General features: G+C 52.0%; 1 protein-coding gene across 1 annotated transcript; it reads left to right on the top strand.

Annotated features, from left to right (window-relative positions):
- Positions 1-2,583: 2,583 nt before the first annotated feature.
- TMEM44 (transmembrane protein 44) lies at positions 2,584-15,477 on the top strand. The gene is given in 8 exon segments (XM_069864955.1): positions 2,584-2,690; positions 2,771-2,927; positions 3,175-3,268; positions 3,508-3,674; positions 6,363-6,519; positions 6,784-6,870; positions 14,592-14,687; positions 15,254-15,477. Coding segments are annotated over 8 exon segments (1,089 nt in total).
- The last annotated feature ends 9,498 nt before the right edge of the window (positions 15,478-24,975 follow it).

The following is a 24,975-nucleotide window of genomic DNA, read 5'->3' as shown; positions in this document are numbered from 1 at the left end:
AACGAGTACATTTGTATTTGATGCTAAAAAGTCTGACTTGAGGTTGGACTTAGGTGATATGTACTCCTTGGCTGCCCTCCTGAGAAAATATCTGTGCACTTGGTCAGTGCTTTTCATTCCTACTCCAGCACAGGGAGTAATGATAGTACTGGAAAAGGCTCACAAAGACAAGTTGTGCTTTGTTTTTAGGTGGTGAAACAGGGTGACAGATGGCACAGGTCTCTGATACTAAAAAAGGGATTGCCGTCTTCTAATTTTGTACTTTCTAGGCCTTTAGTGTAGATGGAGATACAAAAGCAGGTGCTGAGCAAAGCCGCACGTGATGTTGGGCGTGCAAGCAAGCTGCTTTTGGCTTTGTGACCCTTGATGTGCTTGTCCTGCGCAGCCAGCTTGCGCTGTGTATGGGGAGAGTTCCCTGACAGCAGAGCTCTTGCCTTGGCTTCTGTTTCTCCCAGCACCCTTGCTCTCAAGTCCTTGCTTGCATCACTGGAGGGAAGAGGTTCCCCTGCCACCTGTACAACTAAAGTGTAATAATACTGAATGAATATGGTCAATGCTGTTTTGTGTCAGTGCTTTCCACCATAGCGCAAAGTAGACCAGAAGAGTCTCTTTAATCTGCTTCTCTTGGAGAAGCTGGTATTTGCCTTTGTTTCCTGAAGGGGTTGTGCCGAAACCAGATCAGTCTCTCATCAGACTTCCCCACCTTCCTTGGAGGGATGGTTTCTGCTTTTGTCCCTTTTCATGCTTTAGGGACCTGATTGCTCAGAAACTCCCATTTCTTTTTGTCCTCCCTTGTGTGAAGCTATTATTTGTGAAACTACCTGTTAAACTGAAGTTGGGATATCCTTTATTGAAGTTTAATTTTTTTTTCTATTCCATTTCTTTCCTTTCAAAGTATTTTGAATTCTTAGTTTTTGTTGTGTGTATCTGAGTTATTTCTTACACATTCTTAGCTTTTTCCTCCCAGCTGGGTCTCTGTGGGCCTCTGTGCTGAACAGGCTGTGTCCTGTGACCCTTCCAAATTCAGTGAAGAACAGAAATTGAGCAGGGCCTGAGGCTTGGGACAATGCGGCTTGTTGCTTGCAAAAACCTTTGGCCACAAGACCTGCCGAACCACTTGCAGTGCTTGTGGAAGTGATTGGAGGATAATGTAAATAAAACTGAGCAAATAATGTTTACTCAGATTTGTTAAATGCAAGCTGCTCCTTGCTCTGCTAAAGGACTCTTTCCTCAACAGAAAAAGGACCATAAACAAGATTTGTGGACCTAAAGGCTTATTAATACTTCACACTGCTATTGAGCAGCCTGCAAACTAGGTAATGGGCGAGATCAGGGTGAAATTAATGCTTTCCTGCAGTGGTTTGGTCTGTTGCTGAGCCGCATCTGCCCTGCCCTACCTGTGCCAGGGACTGCCGGCCAGGCCACGCTGACAGCTCAGTACAGTGCATACGAGCAGCTGGCAGGAGCCTGGACAAGGGAAACATTGTGCTTTGCCCTGTCCCCCTGCTGAATGAGCCTCTCCATTGTTCCTGTTGCTCTCCGCAGAAGGCAAGTCTCCACTTCTAAGTGTTGTTTTCTTACAGCACCGTGTGCATTTAAGTGGGAGCATGCAGGCTGCAACTGGTTCCAGTCTGTTCTTTGGGATCTGCAGCACTTCTAGCACCCCAGCAATCTGCCTCCCCTTCTAGGGGCTTTGCTTCAAAATGCAAGTGGCTTGTTTTCCTGGCTGATGTTGTTGCCAGCTGCACTGATAACTGCAGCAGACGTGCAGAACCAGTTTTGGAAGATGGTTGGGAGCTGAACTTCTCTTATTGTATCTTGCACTTGCATTGTGAGCTACAATTCTCCTTGCAGGGAAGAAGCTGGAGCTGCCATTCTCCTCCAGGTCTCTTCTGCTTATTTTAGGGCAACCTTGTCCAACCTGGAGTCCCCTCTCAGCAGCACATGGTGCTTTCTGCCCCAGGGGAGCTGCTGGGTGCTGTACCATGGGCAGAGCGTGGTCCTGGGTGCTGCGTTTGTGGGGCGGTGCTTGCAGCCCACGGTGGCACTCCCTGTGGGCTGTGTTCAGTTCTGGGCCCCTCACCACAAGAAGGATGTTGAGACTCTGGAGAGAGTCCAGAGAAGGGCAACAAAGCTGGTGAGGGGGCTGGAGAACAGGCCTTATGAGGAACAACTGAGAGAGCTGGGGGTGTTTAGCCTGGAGAAGAGGAGGCTGAGAGGAGACCTCATTGCTCTCTACAACTACCTGAAAGGAGGTTGTGGAGAGGAGGGAGCTGGCCTCTTCTTCCAAGTGACAGGGGACAGGACAAGAGGGAATGGCCTCAAGCTCCGCCAGGGGAGGTTTAGGCTGGACATTAGGAAAAAATTCTTTACAGAAAGGGTTATTGGGCACTGGAACAGGCTGCCCAGGAAGGTGGTTGAGTCACCTTCCCTGGAGGTGTTTAAGGCACGGGTGGACGAGGTGCTAAGGGACATGGTTTAGTGTTTGATAGGAATGGTTGGACTCGATGATCCGGTGGGTCTCTTCCAACCTGGTTATTCTATGATTCTATGATTCCCTGCTCAGGACACTCAGAGCCAGCCATGCAGGGGATGCTAGTTGTGGTGGGCAGTGGCTCTGCTGCCTGGATAGACGTTTGCGTGGCTCAGGAGCTGGGCTGCATGTCTTGGGGTCTGTGGGTGCTGGCTGTGCTGCGCAGAATCACCTGTAACTCAGTGGGCTGGGCTGCAGGAGACTGTGGGGCTGCTTTGCTTTGATATTATGCAGTAGTGAGTGTGGCTGGAGCAGCCTGTCCCTGTGCCTTCGGCTCTCCTGCAGGTGCCTGGGGCAGGGCTAGCGCTGGACATCCCTCCTCTGCTTCCTGCACAGCTTCCTGGGCCACATCTGCAGCACAGTGGGGACGCTGCTCACCGTCCAGGTGGGCAAGGCTTCATGTGGCAGCGTGGGGACGCTCCCCTGCACCCTGCCCAACCTCTGCTAAGGCTGTGAGACCTACACCTGCCTCCCAGAGGTGCTGCTTGTGGTTGCTGGGCCTGGAGGGGCAAGGATTTTAGCAGCCTGGCTCAAGCTGGCAGAGCAAATGCAGCCCATCATGTGATGGGATGTGAGCTGTGGCCTGCGGCTTTGTCTTTCAGGGAGATTGAGCTTCCTGGTGCTGCTCTGTCTCTGCCCAGATCCTCACAGGTGCCTACATGGCTGTGGCTGGTACCGTCTGCTTCCTGCTCACCCTTTTTCCCCTGTGCCCACCTGAATCTCAGAAGATGGCAGGTTTGTGCCCCGCTGATGTCAGTGCAGGTCAGCAGCCTGCTTTGAGCTGAGGGCTTTGGGTGGGCAGCCTGGCACAGGCACAGTGGGGACAGCTGTGCTTTGGCTAGTGTGGTGCAGGGGTGGCTGGGGGCCCCGGGACAGACAAGGAGTCAGGGGCCCAGCGCAGCCCATGAGGGCAGGATGGGGGAAAGCCTATGCCCGAGAATGACCTCCTGAAAGTGAGTTTGTGTCCTGTGAAGGTCCACCCAGCCGGCGAAGGAGGCAGCAACAGCTGCGGGACAGCCTGCTTGCCCTCACCCTCCTCCTGGCCATGGGTGCTGGCAAGTCTCTGCTGGCATCCAGCCCTCAAGCCACCTGGGACCAGCTCCAAGGGGCCCGACGAATGCTGCCTGGGGTGGTGTTCAAGGTGAGCTCCCTCCTCCTTGCCCCTCCAAGGCTGGGTGGTCAGCGGGCAGAGCCTGGGTGAGTGCAGGCAGGTGCCAGGTTCTAAGCACCAGCGGGTTTGGTCCTGTTGTATTTGCCCATTTTAGCACCTTTGGTTCTGTCTAAGCTGGCATATCTGCTTCCCAGGGCTTCCTCTCCCTGGGGCGCCCCAGGCAGGGCCAGGGGTCTTTGTGGTCCCCTAGGACCCACACCAGCACCTGCACCCCTGGGGATGGGGGCTGGCAGCAGCAGCGCTCCGCACACCACAGCAGTGCTGGTCTGGCAGGAGCAGGAGTCCCTGTCCGTGGCTGCTCCTGAAAAGGCTGGAGCCAGGGTGACATCCAAGCTCACTCAAAGGTCTTCTTGCTCTGAGCTGCAGCTGGCACAGCCCTGTGGAGAAGCAACGGTGAAATGAGGGGATTTCGCACGGCTCCTGTTGGTCGTGTTACAGTGGCCCTTTTCTTTCCTGTCTACTTACTGGAGATTTATAATCAGGAGATGGGGGAAGACTTGTACGTCTTCAGAGCCTCCCTTCTACCTCCTGCTAGTCTTGCTTTTCCCACTCAGGCTGCTGCTGTTAGCTGCATAAGGGTTTTGGTGCAACACTGACTCCAGTTCTGCCCTGGAGATCCAGAAGGCTGGGACTTGCTGTTGTGTGTCAAAGCTGCTGCCCAGGCTGTCCGCCTTCTAGAAAATGTGCTTTGCAAGGTCTCTCTTGGGGGAGAGCAATATTTTGTTCTCTGTCTCTGAAAATGGAAGCATTGTAGGCAAGTAAATGAGGGGGATGCCAGGGTGCACTCACTGACTGCAGCTCCCTGAGCTCTGTTGTGAGGAACCGTGGCTCTTCTAACGCTGTGGTCCATGGCAGGTGATGTACAAGCCTCACTCCCCTCGGCTTTGCAGAGCCAGCACTCTCTACAAAAGTTCTTTTCCCATCTGCAGACCACATATTGAGGCCGGGCAGGGGAGAGGTCAGGTTTCTTTGATCTCTTCCTGATGTCTCAGCACAAGCACGCCTGGGACGATGGCTTTTGCAGCAGGGAGTCCCGCAGCCAGAGGCAGCTGTGTGTGCATCTCAACAGCTTTCTGTAGTCGCAGCCTGGTCCAAAAATACTTCATTGTTTCTCTGGAGGAGGCTGAAATCCTTCTCTCCTGCCGTTAGGGGCCGGTCTTTCCAAGGCAGAGAGAGAGCATCCCTAGCCACGCAGGCAGCGTCCCCCCACAGCAGTGCTGGGTCCCGGTCAAGTTTGGGATCCCAGCAGAGGTGCAGGTCCCCAGGGACTCCCCCCAGGCCCCCCTGCAGCCAACCTGCTCCAGAAGAGGGTCAACAGGACCATGCTGGGCAAGGTGGCTCCTGCCCTGGCCTGATGACGAGCTGGGTCAGGGGCCTTGCAGGCTGCCTCTGCGAAAGTTCAGCAGCTTTCCTGGTTGTTCTGAAAAGCTATTGCTTTCGAGTAAGAAGCATCATTTTCCCCTGCCCATCTGCTTACACCTCCTTCCCTGTTCCTGTGAGCTTTATGCTATTACCTAGGCCCAGCAGGTTCCTCTACCCAGCGTGTCTGCAAGGAGCAGCATTGTGCTCTGTCACCCTGTGTGGTGGCTCTAGTCCAACTTTTTTCATGAGTTCTCCTCTCTTCTCCTCTCTTCTCCTCTCTTCTCCTCTCTTCTCCTCTCTTCTCCTCTCTTCTCCTCTCTTCTCCTCTCTTCTCCTCTCTTCTCCTCTCTTCTCCTCTCTTCTCCTCTCTTCTCCTCTCTTCTCCTCTCTTCTCCTCTCTTCTCCTCTCTTCTCCTTGCAAAAATTTGGGGAAAAATACCACTAGGCTCCTGGCAGAGAGGCAGGGAGCAGATCCTCAGGGCATCTCAGAGTATAATCTCTCAAGGCTAAATTTGTTAGGTGCCCAGGACATCTTGGGACATGAAACAAGGGTCATGGTGAGGACAAGAGGAAAAGAAACTGCTCCTGAGTCAGAGGAACTCTGCCCCAGTGTTTTTTTTTGCTGAGGCTGTGGGAAAAGGATCTGTCCTGTGGGTAGTGTCAGGGCGGGAGGACTGTGCTTGCTGGGTGGAGCAGATTTGGGTTTGTGCTCCTGGAAATGTCCCACTCTGATTCCCAGCCCCTTGTCACTTGGGAGTCATAGCAGTTGAGGCAAAGAAACAGAAACATAATCATATCCCTAATGGGAAGTTCCCTCAGTCCAGCCAGGCTTTTGCTGCCTTCCCGGAGCAAAGGGAAGCTGGAAACCTCTGCAGAGCCCCTTGGTGTTGGTGAATCAGCTTGAGCTTCATCTTTGACTTCACAGGGTTATCGGCAAGAGTTGTCTCTGCTTGCTGGCTCTTGGAACCAGCTGTGCTTGCGGCAGCTTAGAGGGATGCTCAGAAACTGTTGCTGTGGGGGTCCCAGGGAAAAGGGATTCTCCCTCTCTTGACACACTCTATGTCTCGTTCAGCCACCATCTCGTGTGCTTCTGAGCCCTCTCCTCACTCTGCCTGGGTGGGGAGGGAAGTGTATGGGAAGAATGGAAACCAGCATTTTTCTGCTTTGAGCTTTGGTTGCCTTTAAAGGAGAAAGGGAGAACTGGGTAGTTTCTAGTTTCAAATGTAGTGAATTCCCCTTTCTGCGAAGGCTCCCTCGCACCCGGCTGCTACAGCACCTGGTCCTTTCTCTTCACAGTGGGACTTTGAAGGTGGGACAGTGCAGTGGAGCCGGCCCAGCCCTGCTGCTCAGCCTCACTCCATGCTGTGCCCCAGCACCCTGGGACAACCTGCAGCCCCTCCACGATACCCCAAGCACCCATCTGCCCAGCCAAGCAAGAAGTCAACAGCAGAAGGTGCTTCCTTGGAACTCACCTGGGGGAGGTTCTGGGGTGGCTTTGCAGGCTGGCCTGTGGTGTCCTGCCTGGAATGCTGCCTGGGTGGAGTGGTGACCAATTCCAGCATCTCCTTTCCCCCTTGCCCTGCTGCCGTGGGGTGTGAGGGTTTCCCTTGCCATGGCTCTTGGCTGCACTCCCTGCGACTGGGGCTGTGGGAGAGGTGCAGCCTCACGGCTGGGTTTAAACCCAGCAGTCTCATCTTTCCGTTGGTGTTTTCCCCAGCATTGGAGATTGCAAGCCCTGCACACCCCAGTCATGCTCTGCAGACTCTGGAATTGAAGCCTGCTGATCTGCCCAGGAAAGCAGGAGGTAGGGATACTCTCTGACTGGTGAACACAAGCACCGTGAGCCAGGGACTAGAGACAGAAACCCACCTGGAAGGTTATGTATGTCTTAAGTACTGTACATGGGAGACTCTCCTATTGCTTGTGGGCTGCCTGGCAGGTACTGTCTGCTGCTGTAAGGGAGAGGGCTGGCAATTCCTGCTGTGAGGAGGTAAATTTTTTGCCTTGGGATGATTTTGTGCCTCAAAATGCGTGCATTGCAAGAAGCTGCAGAAACATTGGAGCCCATGCAAAGCTTGAGAGGCAGCAGCCAGTTCACAGCACTGGGTGCAGTCAAGTGCCTTGGGCCCCCAAGGATGCTGCAGCCCATGCTGATGGATTTGTTGCAAATGAAGCACTGCTTTGTCTCAAACCTTTTCTGTATCTTTCAAATCCACGTGCTGTGCCCCGCTGCCCTAGGCTCAGGATGCTATGAGGGGAAGCCCTGGGTGTGCTGGACACACAGTTGGAGCAAGAGGATCCAGGACGACAAACTGGGGACCTGCTGGCTTACTCTCCTGCTTATCTCTGTTATAGAGAATGGGGTAAGAGAAGAGCTTTCTACACAGAGGAGTGATGGAGGATACAGTTGGGGCCAGTTTGCTCCCTGCAGCCATAACTTAACTCTGTCCCGGGACTGGTGGTGGTGGTGGCTCCTACAAGACGCACATCAGAGAAAGAGCCTTTGCTGTAGTCCTGGGCTGACAGTGTCTCCCGTGGTCTTTTTAAGGTGCTGGTAGATAGATACTAGCACCCAATGGCACACATCCTGCTTTAGCTTCCAGGCTCTACTCCAGCTAGAAGAAAGAAAGAGACCATAGTGTTTCAGTGCTGTGGTCAAGTCTCATTAAGCCGTGTTTCCTGGCACTGCCATCACTCCAGAGGAATGGCTGAGCTGGCACCTGTCTTGGGCAGTTGAAAATACACAGCTCGACAAGAGGGGGAGGACGGGGTCGTGGGGTGGCCAGACCCTGCCTGGTTTGCCCACAGCAGCAAAAAGAGCCTTTGCAGAGCTCCTGCTGATAACAAGTGTCTGCAGTCATGTTTCCAAAGGCCTGAGCGAATTGCTGAGTGGCCAGGCTCAGAAGTCCAGACACCAGACAATGGAAAGGCTGGAAACATAAAGGAAAGGAAATTCTTCTGCTGTATTGCCTTTCCTATGGCGATAAGATAAGCCAAAGTGAAACAAAAGTCTCTGCTGCAGGCTGGGGGGTGAGCACCCAAGCTGCTTTTGAAAGTGGAGGGAGAATGTCTGCACCAGCCAGGATCTCCTGTGCCAGCGGGGCACACACCGGTGTGTTGCACTCGCTCGGGTGTGCAGAGGCAGCCGCATTTGTGATGCCTCGCAATAAGTCTTGAAGCAACAGGTAACCCCGCCTGCTCGTGCTCCATCCCACGGGCCCATCCTTCTCCTTCATTTAGGCACTGGAGAAATGAATCTTAGTGTCCACGTGGGCAGGGCTGGGAGCAGCGTTTGCTGCTGCTGTAGAGGAGGCTGGTGGTGGGAGGATGATGCCATAGCGGGGTTGCTGGGGTGTGGAATGCAGGAGAATCTGTGCCACGCTGGTGTGTACGAAGTGCTGGGTACCCCCCCACAACACCCAGAGCTGTGTAGCCATGACAAGTGCGACAAAGACAGTAAGGGGCATGGATGGCATCCAAATAAGGAATGATTAGATGGAGCAAGCCTCTGAAGAGACGGCAAGTCCTAAGGAGTGAATGTGGTAGGGTGGGTATTATTAGGGCAGCAGAGGAAAAGATTAATGCCTCTGCTGTAATCCCAAGCACAATTACAGGCTGGGAGGAGAATGGAAATGGATTGAGAGCAGCCCTGAAGAGAAGGACTTGCAGATGGAGGTGGATGAGAAGCTCAACATGAGCCAACAATGTGTTTGCTGCCCAGAAAGCCAACTGTATCCTGGGCTGCATCAAAAGAAGTGTGACCAGCAGGGTGAGGGGGGTGATTCTGCTCCTCTACTCTGCTCTCATGAGACCTCACCTGGAGAAGTGTGTCCAGCTCTGGAGTCCTCAGCACAAAAAGGACATGCATCTCTTAGAACATTTCCAGAGGAGGGCAACAAAGATGATCTGAGGGCTGGAGCACCTCCTATATGAGGACAGGCTGAGAGAGTCGTTCTGCCTGGAGAAGAGAAGGCTCTAGGGAGACCTTAGGCAGCTTCCAGTACTGAAAGGGGCCTACAGGAAAGCTAAGGAGGGGCTTTTTTTCATCAGGGAGTGCAGGGATAGGTCAAGGGGGAATGGTTTTAAGCTGAAAGAGGGGAGATTTAAATTATATATTAGGAAGAAATTTTTTACTGTGAGTGTAGTGAGGCATTGGACCAGGTTGCCCAGGGAAGCTGTAGATGCCCCATCCCTGGAGGTGTTCAAGACCAAGACTGAGTGGCCCATCTGTCAAATCCATAGCTCTCCAATTTATAGATGTGATCTTTAAGGTCGTTAATGATTTTTAATGTCCCTTTCAACTCAAACCATTCTATGATTCTATCATCCTGAAGCACAGGGACAGGGAGCTCTGAAATTGAAGTGGCCAGAGATAAGTTCAGACTACAGTCTGCACGCTCTGAGAAAGCCCAAATTAACCGCGGAAATAATTGTGGGTTATTTTAGGCAATGAGACTGGGATGAGTGATGAGAGGAGTTCAAGGAGTCAGGCCAGGGCTGCCCCTCTGGCTCAGGAAGCCTTGGGCTGTGGCTGCAGGGTGGGCTGTGGGAGGTCACCCTGCGCTGCCCTGCTTTGTCCCCAGCCAGGAGCCTCTGGTCTGCCCCAAGGGCTGCTTATTTTTTTTCAGTCGTTTACAGTTGAACTTCAGACAACAGCGGGATGGAGGCTGTGCCCGGTGGGGCAGCACCTGCTCCCTTCTCATGAGAGGTCCCGGGATGGGACCTGTGAAGGGGCATGATGGTGTTTACTCAGGCTGTGGGAAGGGATGTTGCAGGCTGCAGGGACCTGGGCAAAAGCAGGAGCTGCACAGAAGGGTGCTGGGGCTTGGGCACATCACACATCACTGCAGTTCACAGCTCTGTAGTGGCTGTGCTTGCTCTCTGCTCTGCGAGCAGCATGGAGATATCAGTCGTCTCAGCCCTTTGACATCTTGTGTTCAGCGCACCTGGGATTTTCCCCTTTGGTTTAGCTCTGACAGCCCGGCTCTGGGAAGTGGAGGGCAGAGCTGTAGGCACAGGGAGCTGTGCAGGAATCAGGACAGCAGCTGCTTTGGTCAGATGGTTGTGATGTCTGCCGTGCCTGGCCACCTGCCCCTTCATCCTGTCTTGGGAAGCAGGACCACAAAGCAGCATAACACGGGGGAGGTGTTGCACATCTGCGCAGTGCACTTTGCTGTGAACCCTCTGCTCACTCCCTGTAGCCCTCAGTGGCTGCTTCTGCTGGGGTATTTGGGGAGCTACCGCCGGCACCAGCGCACCTGGTGGAGATCAGCCACAGTCGTCTTGGGGGATGAAGAGCTCTTCCCAGTGCCGGGCACACTGGAGCGTTCCCATCTGTGGGCTTGTGCTGGCTGTCTTGATGGCCATCACAGTTGCCTTTTGGGTCTTCTCTTGCCCTGTGGCTTGCGGCAGGATCAAACTGAGCCCCCGCTGCATCTTGCTGTACAAGGGCACAGGTTTTGTAGGGTACCTGGACCCCCTCAAGAGGTTCTTTTGAACACCCCAGCCCTGCTGGGGAGGGTCCCCAGGTGGCTTCACAGCAGTGAGAGGTGGAGAGATGGCAGGAGTGACCTCCTCTCCCCACTGCAGGGATGCTCTGCCTTCGGGGATGAAATCATGGGCTGCTCTTGGGCTTCTTAGTGAGGTGATACAGCTCTTCGGGAGAGGATCCTCTTTACCCTGGGACTGGCAAACACATCTCCCTCTGTACTCGGCACTGGTGAGACCACTCCTTGAATCCTGGGTTCAGTTCTGGGCCCCTCACCACAAGAAGGATGTTGAGGCTCTGGAGTGAGTCCAGAGAAGAGCAACAAAGCTGGTGAAGGGGCTGGAGAACAGGCCTTATGAGGAACGGCTGAGAGAGCTGGGGGTGTTTATCCTGGAGAAGAGGAGGCTGAGGGGAGACCTCATTGCTCTCTACAGCTACCTGAAAGGAGGTTGTGGAAAGGAGGGAGCTGGGCTCTTCTCCCAAGTGACAGGGGACAGGACAAGAGGGAATGGACTCAAGCTCCACCAGGGGAGGTTCATGCTGAACATTAGGAAAGAATTTTTCATGGAAAGGGTCATTGGGCACTGGAACAGGCTGCCCAGGGAGGTGGTTGAGTCACCTTCCCTGGAGGTGTTTAAGAGACAGGCGGACGAGGTGCTGAGGGGCATGGTTTAGTGATTGATGGGAATGGTTGGACTGGATGATCTAGTGGGTCTTTTCCAACCTGGTCATTCTATGATTCTATGATTCTATGTCTCCTGTTGCAGCTGGTGTTTCATGGACTGAGCTGTCCCTGGGGTCAGGCTGAGCACCTCAGGGGCAGGACAGCCACTGGCTGTGCTGGGTGCCTGGTGCTGTGGGAACCCAAAGCCTTTGAAGTGCCCTGCCCCGCACGCTGCGCTGCTGTTGGCCAGGATCTGAGCAGTCATTGTGCAAAGCAAAACAAACCCTTCCTATCGTGTCAAAGGCTTGGATGGTGGCTCTGCTTCCAGCTGCGGGACTGAAGAGCGCAGCCTTGCCAGAGCCTGCTGATAACCATCTGCCCTTGCAAAAGAGGTGAAGCCTCTGCTCCCGGTGGATGATGTCACCTTATCAGCACTTGAAGACTCTTGATAAAGCGATCAACCTAACTCTGACTGCATCCCCACGAGGACTGCAAACACAATGTACAGGGCGCAGCCAAAGCCAGCGTGGCCGGGGCCCCGTGTGCTCTTTTACCTTTGGGAGCGTCGCGGCTGCCCGGACCCCGCAGGGCACAGCGCTGCTGCTGGGAACAATAGCGGCTGCAGCATTGCTGTGCCCAGGGTGGGCGATTACCAAAAATCATGTGCTTACCCCGGCTGCAACAGAGGCAATTTGTCAAAGTCCCATTTTCCTTTCCCTGATAAGATAGGACTCATGGAGTACAATAATGCTTTCCTGAGATACAATTGTGTCTCTTCTAGCTAGCACACACGCAGGAGAGGCTAATTTTGGCTTTGCTGGGCTGGCAGCAGCTGAGAGGAGGCCTCTGTCAGTGCTGGGGCTGTGATCTGAGGGACAGAGCAGGTCTCCGAGCCCTGAGAACCAGGGCAGCCCTGGGGGCTGCGGGATCCCACCACTTTCCAGGGACTGGCATGTTCCCTGCTTCCTGCTGGCGTTCCTGGAAGCTGCAATGACTGCAGAAGGACTTGTTGTCACTGCTTTGTGATACGGCACTGATCAGATGTGGCATGATGACACTTCAGTCCTGCCACCACCTGGTAAACCCTGCCTGAGGCTGGGGCAGCCAGGGTCAGCAGTGCTCCACCTTACCCTTGCAGGCACCCAAAGCTTCTAGCTGCACTCTCACACCCTCTTCCCTCCCGAGCTTTGAAGGTTATCCCTTCCCAAGCTTTGAATGTTATCCCCTCTTAAAGGTGGCACCATGACGCAAAGCCAGTGTTCACACCCTGGCCAGCAGGAGCTACTCGTCCCTGTCCCCAGCTGCCTGCTCTGCAGCTCGCCCGCCAAGCCTGGGCTGCAAGGCGATGTTAGTTGCCTGCTGCGAGCCAGTCCCTCAGCGGGCAGCTCTGGTGCCACCACAGTCTCAAGAAGAAAAAATCAAATAGCACCATTGACAAAGCCAAGCCTTGTGAAAACCCCAGCCTCCCTGAGAGCCAGATCTTGGTAATAATATGTATGTAATATTTGTAGCCGCTGCATCTGGCCTTCCTCAAGTGGGTAACGTGCAGACTGCTGAGCAGCACGGCTCTCCAGTGGAGCCAGCATTTCCATTTTGGCATATTGCTTGGGATTCACTTTCTGCACAGTTTGAAATCTGAGCATAATACTATCTTCATGAACCACGTTCACCAGTCTGATAATGTGACCTGACAGAAGGTCAATGGAAAAGTTAATATAATTTATAGGCTGATTTAAAAAAAAAATCTAATCATCTGTTTTTCCTTTTTCCTGACCCCCCCCCCACCCGCACCCAGCGCCCTGCTGACATTTTCCAGCCATTCCCAAAACAATGGCCAGGGTGGGAATGCTCCACCAAGGTACAGCTTTGGAGGAGGCTTTTCCTGAGGGGCTGCAGCAGCCTCTGGCTGCTCACTCTTGCTCCCTGTGAGGTGTTCATAGGATGCTGTGTTCAGCTGAGGTCACCAGCCTGGTATGGGACAGTGCTGGCACCAGGCTGGCTCTGGGCAGACCTAGTGGCTTTGCTGTGTTTGCTGGGCATCATCTGCTCCAAGGGGTTATGTGAGCTCACCTGCTTTGAGCTCAAAGGGGGATCCTCACGTCTGCTGGTTTTCTAGATTTGGGCAGGAGGGAAGTAGTGTCCCGCCTGGGAGTCATAGAATCATAGAATGACCAGGTTGGAAAAGACCCACTGGATCATCCAGTCCAACCATTCCTATCAATCACCATGTCCCTCAGCACCTCATCGGCCTGTCTCTTAAACACCTCCAGGGAAGGTGACTCAACCACCTCCCTGGGCAGCCTCTGCCAGTGCCCAATGACCCTTTCCATGGAAAATTCTTTCCTAATGTTCAGCATGAACCTCCCCTGGTGGAGCTTGAGTCCATTCCCTCTTGTCCTGTCCCCTGTCACTTGGGAGAAGAGGCCAGCACCCTCCTCTCTAAAACGTCCTTTCAGGTAGTTGGAGAGAGCAATGAGGTCTCCCCTCAGCCTCCTCTTCTCCAGGCTAAACAACCCCAGCTCTCTCAGCCGTTCCTCATAAGGCCTGTTCTCCAGCCCCCTCACCAGCTTTGTTGCTCTTCTCTGGACTCGCTCCAGAGCCTCAATATCCTTCTTGTGTTGGGCCCCAAGAAGATCCTCTCCATGGACACAACCCTCTGGGAGGTCTCCATTGGCATGTGCTATGCTGCCTGTCAGGAGGGCTGCAGGCAGTCCCAGCGCTGTGTGTAGGTGTGTGCATACCTGTGCATGTGTATGTGAACAGGTGGGACATGCTGTCACGCAAGCATCTCTCTTCGTTGCACTGTCCTCCCTTTGGGTTTTCCAGCCCCTGAGAGCGTGCTGCTGCTCGCCCAGCCCAGGGCAGGGAGTTGAGAGCTGTTTCACCCCATAGCTACTCAACAACCAGTTGTCTCCTCATGCCTTGCAGCCTGCGCAGTCTGCAGAGCCCCAAGAGGTGTCTGGAGCAATCCAGGAGCCAGATGGTTGTCAGGGCATGACCTGTCTAGGGGAAGGCAGATGAGCTTGCTTCATTAGGGTGGAGCTGCAAATGTAATTAGTGGTTTCTTACTCTAATACCTTACAGATGCAAAAGAAAGGACCCTAGAGGGCAAGGGATGGTGGAGAGGATCCAGCAGCTTTTTATTCAACGTTAGCTGCTGCTTAGGAGTGGTGGCTATGGAGCTGCAACCCTGCTCAGACATGGGAGGGAGAGCCCCAGGGATGCTGTTTTGGGGAGAGAAAGAGAAAGTTCTGAGCTGCCTGTATCTGTCAGACTGCAGCACTGCTGAGCTCTGTTGTGGTGTTACTATGGCTGGGCAGGGAAAATCCTGGCTCCTGTCAGCAAGTGACTGTCTTTGCTGGCTTCTTTGCAGCTTCGTCTCCAGGCCTGGCTGTTGCTGAGGAGAGGCTGGAGAGGTGGAAGGAACCTAAGCAGCACGGCTTCGAAAGCAAGATCAAAGGAAAACCAGGTAACCTATAGAGTGTACAGTTTCAGAAAAGCAACATGAGCCTCAAACATCTCACCTGGTGTTTTGTAAAGCTGGTCTGTGCATGTTTGTGTAGGGGGCTGGCTGTAGCCTTGGGGCACCCCGGCCACGCAGTTGTGCCTGCTGCTCACCCTGCCCGGCACTCTAGGGCGCTGCTGCCTCCCAGCAGACCCAGCCAGGCTCCTGTGCTTCTTTTGGGGAGCTCACATAGGGAGGAGAGCTAGTGGCAGGAGCCCTGGGCCGGGGCTCTGTGGCAGGTAGCTCTGGGTTTCTCCAAGCCTCTCATAAGCAGGAGCCTTTGGATGATGCTGTGCTAAATAGCCCAGTGTCCAGGAACACCTCGCCAAGGCCAACAGCAGGCATCCCTTGAGCAGAGCTACTTGCCCCTTGTCACTCTGCTGCCACCAAACTTTGCTGATTGTGTTTCCAAGGCTTTCTGCCCACCCTAAAATCTGCTTTTCGGTGTCTTGTGGGTGAGCTGATCTTTTCTGGCTTTTGCACAAAACGTTCTTTGTCCATCAGCACATTTAGCTCCTGCTCTGTTCTAGCTCGTGCTGGGCCCGGTGGCGCTGGTCACATCGGTCCTGATGGCAGCGATGATGTCAATCTGCAGAAAAAACGGGAGACACCAGGGCGGCACAGGGCATTGCAGAAGCATAGCTTCTCAGACCAGGATAAACTTGTGGACTTCGCCTGTTTAGTTGAAATAACAGAGATGAGAAAGTTATTAGTGAGGACAACTGAAGGTGGGCCAAATGATCAGACAGTATAACCTGCTTAGCTTCCTTCTGCGAGGCACCGTGCCAAGGAGAGGGGATGCACGCAGGCTCCAAGCCCAGCCTTGCACTAGGCACGAAGCAGAAGAAAGGCATCCCAGCCCTCTGCTTTGTTGTAACAGCACCGACTGTGCGTCTGCTGAGTGGTTTCTCAGGAAGTGCTGTGAGAACAAGTTTGCATAAGTCACTTCAGCAATAACCCTACTTGCTCTGCCCTGTTAAAATCGTGTCCTGTCTCCAGGTACAGAAAGGGTTAGGAGTTGTTCTTTAACCTGGCTTGACAGGAATATCTTTGATTTGAGATCTGTGATAAACCCCTGGAGAAGATGTGGATGCCAAACGCTTCCTGTCCTGCCCATGTTGCAGTCCACGTGGGCAGGGCAGTAAAAGGGAGATTTGTGTTTGTGTCCCTGATGGGAGGGTATGCAAGCTATCTCCTCACCCTGGGTCTCAGTGAGCTTCATCTCCTTACTGCGTGTGTGTCTGCTCTGGTCCAGCTCCCGCTGGAGATGGGCAGGTCGGTGGTCTGTGTGGACCTTCAGTCTGGCCTGGGGTGGCTGCAAGGTCTGCTGCTTCTCTGCAGTTGATGTCAAAGGACAGAAGGTGAAAGCGACTGTTGAAAATGCCATAAAAATCAAATCCCGTTTCTTTTTGTTGTTCAGTAGGAGAACTTTGCTATGATAAGTATATCTTGGAAACTGGGAACCCAAATACTTCAAAGACATTTTTCTGCTGCTGCAAATCTAAAGCTGCTCATCACAGCACAGCCCTTGTTGGGCCAAGTGTAACAAGAGATCGCATCCTCGCTTCCCGCCAAGGGTATAAAAGCAAGGCGCTAATTCGCAGATCTTGAAGAATGTGCCAGCGGTATTTCAGTGGCTGTAATGCTCTGCAGCCTGTGAAGGCAGCACAGTAACTGAAAGGAAATATCTTTGTTTTCATTCACTTGGCTTTATTCCTAATTCACCCTTTGATGCCATCAGCCTGGGATAATACATTTTCAGAGATATGCTTGAAATTAAGGAAATGAGTCTGATTAAGTTCTTTAAACATACTTTGAGGGAGAAATGTACAACAATAGAGGTATTAAAGGCCTTATTTTCAAGCAATTCTACTACAAAGTCAAAACATCACGCTGCTAGATGGCAAGGTCCATTAGCAGTGTGTGTGCATTCTTCAGCTGGAGAGGATATCTCCTTTTCCAACTAGGACAGTTGCCAGAGAGCTTGAATCTGTCCTCTGTGCTGGGTGGGCAGCAAAAAGCAGATTCATTTCACAGTCCCCTTACTTGCAGCCAAATAAGTGCATAAGCACTTGCCCTTTGCCAATTATGCTTTGCCAGGTAAATGTGATAGTTTCTCAAGAGTCTTGTGTTTGAGGTTTGCCTTGTTGGGATAGGGTTTATCACTTTATTTTTCTTAGCTGACCTGGGGTAGTTTATCTGTAAATAGATTACCCAGTATTGCGTTTATGCCATCCATTGATGTGGGTGGTGTTCCCCCTATTTACTGGAACGCTTCCCAGTTAAGTCAGTTGCTTTGCAGGTACCTGCTGAGTCCCCTTGACAGTTTTTCCATCTGGCTGAGCTAACTGCTACCAAACTCAACCCTCAGCTGTTTCAGCCCAGCCTTAGGGTTGGATGTAACAAGCTGCTGTGGTTTGAGCTAAAGTGAAGTCAGTTTTCTGTCTTTAACTCAGTCACTCTAAGTAACTTCATTTTCTGAAAGCTAACTGCATGTTTTTGAGACAATGTTCCTCGCTAGAAGTGATAACACAGAGCACTGGTATGCAAAAAGGCCAATGTTTATACTTTCTCCCTAGAGCAACCAAAGCCATCCTAAAGCTGGTGGAAAAAGGCTGCACCTGCAGGGAGGGGCAGACAGGGCAGGTGACCCTAAACTGACCAACAGAGTATTCCATCCCATATGTCACACTCAGTATAAAACTGAGAGACCATGAAGGTCTGCCTCCTGCAATGGCTGCTGTCCAGTATGGACCTCGTTTGTCTGATTGCTCCTGATCCCAGATCTGTGCATTCCTGAACCCAGTTCCTGAGCTCAGCTCCTTCCTAGCCATGGGCTCATTCCCTTGTGTCTGCTCTACTGTATTTCTGGTGATGTATAGTCATTGAGGGCTGGGGTCGGGGTGCAATCTAATACATTTGTATATACATTCTTATTATTTCATTAGAGCTGTAGGTTTAGTTTCCGACCCACAAGTCTTTTTCATCTTATTTTCCTTTCTCTGAGGGTCGAGGGAGGAGGGATTTGGGAGTCCAACTACATGGTTTTAGCTGCAGAAATTAGTTGTGTCAAGGCTAAGCCATGACACAAGCTCTGTGGAAAGGAGACTGGTGTCCTTGGTGGAGATGATCCATCAGCGAGCTTTAATGTGTGTGTTGCACAGCAGCGTTAGGAAAAAATACGGTGGAGGTGTAAAACAGGTAAAACAGATCCCACTTTTCATTAGGTATGATACAGGGTAGGCAAAGCCTGACAGTCCTATTAACTGAAAGGCTTCTGCATTATTTAAAATAAAGAGGGGAGGAGGAAAGGGACAAGTACCAACAGAAAGGACATGCCAAGTAGCTGCATGGTGATTCAGTTATGCCTTTGTGGCAGCAGGGAACCAGAAGGAGAGAGGGGATGGTAACTTCTGGGAAGGGAATAGTCTTTAAAGGGCCTGAGAAGTGACCTGGAGACAGGCATGTCCTCCATTACTGCTTCCCATGGCAGTTGTGAGGCTAGCGAGAGGAATGGGAAAGCACGACATTATTTATTCCATCTACTATAAACAGTGAATATTTAAGATCTTTTTCTAGTAAAGGGAGCAAGGAATTCCCTTTTCACTCTGACTGCTGCTGAAGGCATGTACCTTATTATATATGCTGCTGTTGTAATGGAAATAACTATCTGGGTTATTTTAAACCAAGAAGAACTGGATGTCTAGGGAAAGGGGGCAAAAAAAAGGATTGGGTGGCACAAGAGAAAAGAGAGGCTTCATCTATGACAATCTTGGTCACCTTGTACAGTTTGCTCTTTCAGCTGTTTCACAAACTCTTCTGGCAGAGAAGTGACAATAGATTGTTTAACAACTTGGGCTTGTCAAAGTAGTTTAAGAAGCCTTCAAAGGAGACTTAAAGACTTGTAGCCTTCAACTGAGTGTGACTCATCTTCTTGAAGAGTGAAACTGTAATTGCAGATTGCTAATCACCATTTCAAGGGTCACAATATACCAGTCTGTGCGTTTTGAGCTCTGGCACTCAGTTGAAGAGTTAGCTATTCCTGTGCAGATCCCATGCCCTTGTCTGAAAACCCTGGCACGGCAGTGATGCCAGGGCTGTTGCCAACCTACTCCACTTGAAAACCTCATCTGGCAGAGCCTGCAAGCGACTGAGGTCAGGTCAGGGAGAACAAATAAAGGTAGGAGGAGGAATGTCATATCTCCCCACAGCCAACTCCTCCCCTTCTGGGACTCGGGGGAAGGCAGGGAGCCTGAGCCACTCTCAGCCACTTTTTTTTATGAGGCCCTTTTTATTTGTGTAAGGATGTATGGGGATTAGAAAGAGTGGGCTTTCATCCCCTAAGTATATAACACCCTTGCCAGAAAGGTCAAACAGGGCCAGAGGTGTCCCACTGCAGGCCCCACGGCTGTCCGGTGGCACGGGGCTAGCAGAGGTGTGCTCACAGCACCTGGGACCAGGTGTGGCCAGCTGAATGCCTGTGCCTTGTGGAGGTAGGTCCCACAACCTCTTCTGAGTGAAGGCACATATTTATACAGCACTACCAGAAAAGGCAGGATGGAACAGGCTAATATATACACACATTCAAGAGACTGAATAAATAAACAGTAGGTTTTGATTTATTTTCTCTGCTACTTGGATATCTTAGTTTTGGCTCGAGAGATACTTCATACACAAATGTGATCTCCAGCTCGGTTCCTGTCCTGGCTGACTAGAAATGATGTGCAAAGGAGAAAAAGTTTCTAAATGTTCTTTAGGCAAAATTATATTTATGCTATGTGTTGCCAAAGCATGCAAAATCCTTGGCCCTGTCAGCTAGGTAAAATACAACAGGTAACAAAGCTGATCTCTGCCCTGAAGGATTTACAGTTTGAGATGAGAGATAACAGTGGATACAGTGAGACTGGGAAAACACATAAAATGTGATTAGTCAGCCTGAGACTCACCTAATACAGTTAATGAACATTGTTCAGCACATCTGTGCCTTGCCTGCTAGAGAGTGTAGGGTTTGGTGGGGCAAAACCAGACGTAGGAAACAGTGTATGACCTTGACACTGGGGAAAAGGTGGTGGGAAGGAGCAATTGAGGGAAGTCCCCTGTGAATAATGTTCTAGTCACAGAAAGTTGTAAAGGAGCTGATAAGTTTTATTGTGGGACATGTACCCAATTCAGGTTCAGATGAAATATATTAACTATAAAATCAAGAGTCATGTTAAGAAAGGCTGCAGGACTTCCTGCTCCTTCTGTCCTCAAGCCCTAAGCTGCTTGCCTGATCCCATGCCCCTGAGTGGGAAAGTCTCAAGGAATTACACCGGCTGTGAATGGCTGTAACATTTCCAGAAACGGTGACAGTGCTGGACTGTGCGCTCTGGCTCGATTCCTCCGGTCAACCAGTCTCACTTAGATGAACTGAACAGAGAAAAACTGCTGTTGTTTTCATAAATTCTTTTCTTGTTTCTACCAGGTTGAACCTGATGCTTTAAAAGCACTGAACATGGAGACTTCTCGGTGTATACCAAGAAGTAACTTGTGATGCTTGTGACTCGTCTCTACCCTAAAGAAGCTGCAGCCCGCGATGCTGAGGGAGAATGGAGTTTGCCAGGCGTTTCCAGCAGTACAAACCAGTATGACGCCAAGAGAGCTGGAAAGCAGCTGAGAAACAACTTAAAGGAGGTGGGTGGAGGGAACGTGCCAACCACACAATTAATCTCTGATTTAATAAAAGCCTGCAAGGTTTGAGGTTTGTGAAGCAATAAACGAGTTCAAATGTGCCAGTGACTGAAAAAGAAAAGCAATTAGGTGTTAAAGGAAACCTTGTAATGGGGATAAAGATGATACATTAGAATACGCAATAGGTTGAAAAATGTGCTGAGAAATTAATCTTTAATTGAAAATGATTATAAAAGAATTTTGATGAAGAACATAAAAATGTATGTATCAAAGCAAATCTTTTTACTCTTATTATTAATAGGGAATGACAGAATCAGAGCTTCTGTTTAATAGCACTAACAACTTAATAATATTATTAACTTTGAGTCATGTGGTTGGCTCTTTTCAACAGTCATTACTTAGTCCAAAAAACGAACCTCCTCCTTGGCTACTCCTCATCACAGTCTTGTTTCTAGGTCTGCATAGTGTTTCCTATTTATGTGTTTTGCCTCAGTTTTCTCTTTCCATCAATATCCAGGCAGAACGACACTCATTTCAATGTCTCTGCCTTCATATGACCCTACTGGGGACACTGCTCTCAAGTTTGCAAGGCTAAAAGCAGTTATGAACAAAAATGAGTCTGAGGAAATACTTCAGCATGATCTGAATGAAAACTGGGGGAGTTTGTGTTATTAGATGACTCAAATGTTCACAATATCAATGTCACCAAAGGAGGCTTTTCTGGTTTTAAAATGAAACAAAACATCCTGCTCAAAAGGGTGGGATGTATAGGTAACAATAGGCACATATCTAGGTGGAAATTTGGCAAAGTGATAGCAATGGGTAGATTAACATTTTGCAAACAGGGGTAATGAATAAGTGAAAGTCGGTGGAAGTATACACAGCCAATACCATTGATCACCACTCAGTGGCATTTCCTTGAGGCACAAAGAAAAACCTAGAAGCAATTTAGGTTGAAATTATTCAGTAATTTTTTCTGTTCTTCATTTGGAAAATGGAGAGAACAATGTCCCCATATTTAACTGGTGGTATTTTTGTCTTTCACATGTAACTGGAGTGAATGAAACCTGCTGGTTAATACTCATCTTTAAAACTTGCATGCAAAAGTATTTTTAAAATTGCCTGAGAACATCACCAAACACTTAGTACTGTTTTCTTAGCAAATACTGCATTGCTATGGATTTCCAGAGTATCAGGGGAAGTAATAGTTGAGTCATTATATAAAACACAGTAACTGATGTGTCCAGGGAAAGCGGGAACCGAAGCTTGGCGAGGCTGACGCCAACCTCTTACAAAAGTAGTAAGGAGGTTGCTGAAGCATGCAGCCAACACCGAAATAAACTGTGACAGCCCTAGAGTTAACACAGTAACTGAATATAGATGGTTTTAATATTTTTTTGAGTAGAAGAAGGTGACCATTCCGATTTGAGTCTCGGTATTATGCCAGATGTGCTCACAGTTGCCAAAAGGGGCAGTTTTGTTTCTCTGTTCATTTTCCTCTCATTTCGTTAAATAGTGGTCACATGCATGCCTGGTGAATCACTTCAGCACACTGGCCCCACAAACTAAAAAAAAAGTCTTTTCTTTTATTTTTACTGTTGGCAGAATTTCCTACTAGATTCCTGTGCCAGGCTGACTCACCCCAGTGCTATGGGGGTCACTGGTGCTGGCTGGGGTGCTGAGAGCACTGCTGGGGCAATAGGATGCTCTGCCAGACGGATGTAGCCCAGGCTCAGTCACTGCTGGGGTTGCATGTGATGAGATATAACCATCAATGGCTCCCTTAATCTGCAATGGAGGAGAACTATATACAGACCTTACTGTGGTTTACAGGCTCTCTAAATGATTTAAAGGGCTCTTCAAGATCTGTAACTGAAGCATCTGAAATCCTAACCTGCCATCCACCCGAGGGAATGCTTAGTGAAGTCCCACAGGTGTCCCTTTTTGCCCCTACAGCTTTGGTTATCTTTATATGTTACCTGGAAGTTGTAAAAATAGCTTCTGACATGGTGTCTGTAATGGAGAGGGCAGTCAGGCACGCCACCCCAGCTGCTTTCTTACCTGGGTGTTCCTGAGCAATGGAAATTTTATGAAATTAAACACTGGCTTCTAGACACTGAGAGCAGAGTGCACCAAGCCCCTGCCGAGTGTGCCAGTGGCACTGGGGAGAAGAATGACAGGCAGCTGTGTGCTAGGCGTGTTCCAAGACACTGTGGCATTTCCAGATAAGCGTATCGCTGTCTGAGCAGAGACAGTTGACAGAGGCAGAGGCGAGTTACTAATGGCAGGTGTGCATCTGACAGCGGGAGGGAACAGCCCTTGGCACTCCTGTCAGGCTTGGGGCAGGAGGAGCTGACTGATCTGCTGACTCTTTTGAACAGGGACACTGGCTGTGTCTTACACCTGGCCTGGGATCTGGGAGGGAGCCCCTCAGCCGGGGGTGAGCACATCTCTTACAGGGAGGTTCCCATCAGCGCTCTCCTCCCCTCTCACTGCTCTATAACATACAGAGTGGTCATACATGGTCATGCCCAACACATTGTGAATTCCTGTGCCAGATGGATCAATGCTTCCAACAGAGGCTTTAGACGTCTCAGCCCAATGCCCCCTGCAGTGCTGCTCCCTGTCCCATGGCAGTTGAGGGCTGGGGGTAACTCAGGAGGGAAACGTGAGGATCCCAGGAGATGTCTGCCCTGCAGCTTTTAAGGGCATCATCCAGCTTCTGCCAGACACCCAACAGACAGCGCCTGTGGCGCCGAAGACCTCTACTCCCACCCCTGTGGGTCCCAAGGGATTCCCCGGCCCGTCCAAAGCACCTTCCTGTGCCTCACTACTCCAGAGACTCTCTGTCATGCCCCACAGAGCCCCCACAGCTACACCTGCAGAGCCACCTGCCCTCCAGAGCTGTGCTTGCCCATAGCCATTGCCCTCAAGACCTACCACCCTCCACAGCCGCAACCCCTCAGGGGCATTGCTGCCCATGCCATGGCCCCATTGCCAGTGCTCCTCCTAGCCATGCCCCCTCCATAGCTGTGCTCTGCACAGCCATTGCTTCCACAGCCATGTCCCCCACAGCCATTGCCCCCACAGCCGTGTCCCCCATGGCCATTGCCCCCACAGCCGTGTCCCCCACAGCCCTCACACCCCATAGCTATCACCCTCCACGGCCATTGCCCCAACAGCCGTGTCCCCCATGGCCATCACCCTCCATGGCCATCACCCGCCACGGCCATTGCCCCCCAGCCGTCTCCCCCTCCACGACCCTCACCCCCCGCCCCTCGCCCCCTCCCCAGCCCCGCCCCCTCCCCGTGAGGCCCCGCCCCCCGCCCTTCCGGCGCGTGCCGCGGGGCGGGGCGGGGCCGCGGCGTCACTTCCGCCCCCCCGCCCAGCGCGGCCGGCGCGTGCAGCGGGTTGGCGGCGGATCCGGTCGCGCCTCAGGCGGCAGCCGCGGGCGCGCGCCGGGCGGGCGGGGAAGGGGCGGGGGACGAGCCGGTCCCGCTCCGGTCCCGGTCCCGCGCCCGCCCCGCCGGCATGGGGCTCAGCTGAGGCCGCCGGCGAGTGCGGAGCCGCGGCAGGTGAGGGAGGGTCCGCGGGCCGCGCCCGGGGCCTCCCGCTCTGCGCCCGCCTCTCCGCGCCGGCCCCCGCGGGGCTCGGGCTGCAGAGCTTCGGCGGGGCCGCCGCGTTCCCTCGGGGGGGGCCGGGGGGAGGGGCGGGCGGGCCGTGCGGGTCCCGCACACGTGCGGCGCCTCCCGAGGCTCCGCTGTCCGGCTCGGCCCGGCCGCCCGGGGCCGGCGGGGGCTGCGGCGGGGCCGGCTGGGCCGGCTGGGCTTGTCCCGCCGGCGATCGCCGGGCTCCCGGGGAGCGGGGTCGGTGGGGAATGGCGGCGCTGCCGTGCCGGAGCGGCACCTGCCCGGCTGGGCACGGGGAGCCGGAGCGCATCCTCCGTGTGCCAGCGGGAGGGTCGGTGCCTTCCCCTGCGGTGGCGGAGGTTCCCGAGCGCTGCCCGGTGCGGTGAGCTCGGCTCTGCAAGCACCTCTGACAGGCGCTGCTCTCCCCTCCCCTCATCGTGCGCGTTCAGGGATAAACGATTACCAGGTGAATCTGAACGCTGGCAGTTGAAAAGGAATCGATGAAGCAGCTTTAAAAACTGCGTTGGTGCTTAAAAAGGGAGAACTTAATCATCTGCAGTACTGGCTCTGAATGCTTGTTTCTACCAGGAGTGCTCTGGCTGCCCGCAGGGAGCTGTGTAACCCAGCAGGTGCTGTGGTTGGAGGATGCTTTTGGAACCATTCAGGAATCTGTGCCTCCCTCAGTTGAGATAGCATCACCTCCAGCAGTGGGAGATGGTTAACTCTGAAACGCTCTAACTTGAGTGCTTCTGATTGTCTGATCACGCCAATTGCTCCCTCTGCATCTGAACTTGCTGAGAATTCTGTTCCAGTTTTATAATTCATTAACGTGTTTAGTTTGTTGCGTGCTCTTGTTGGACTGTGCAGTATTTTCTTATCTAGGGCAATTAAGATTAAGTTTCCTTTAGCCTATTGATTTCTCTGACAGTTTTTTTTTTATTGCAGGTGACAGC

This window comes from Phaenicophaeus curvirostris, chromosome 10, assembly GCF_032191515.1.
Source record: "Phaenicophaeus curvirostris isolate KB17595 chromosome 10, BPBGC_Pcur_1.0, whole genome shotgun sequence".
Taxonomy (NCBI): Eukaryota; Metazoa; Chordata; class Aves; order Cuculiformes; family Cuculidae; genus Phaenicophaeus; species Phaenicophaeus curvirostris.
This window is presented reverse-complemented; position numbering and strand designations above follow the sequence as displayed.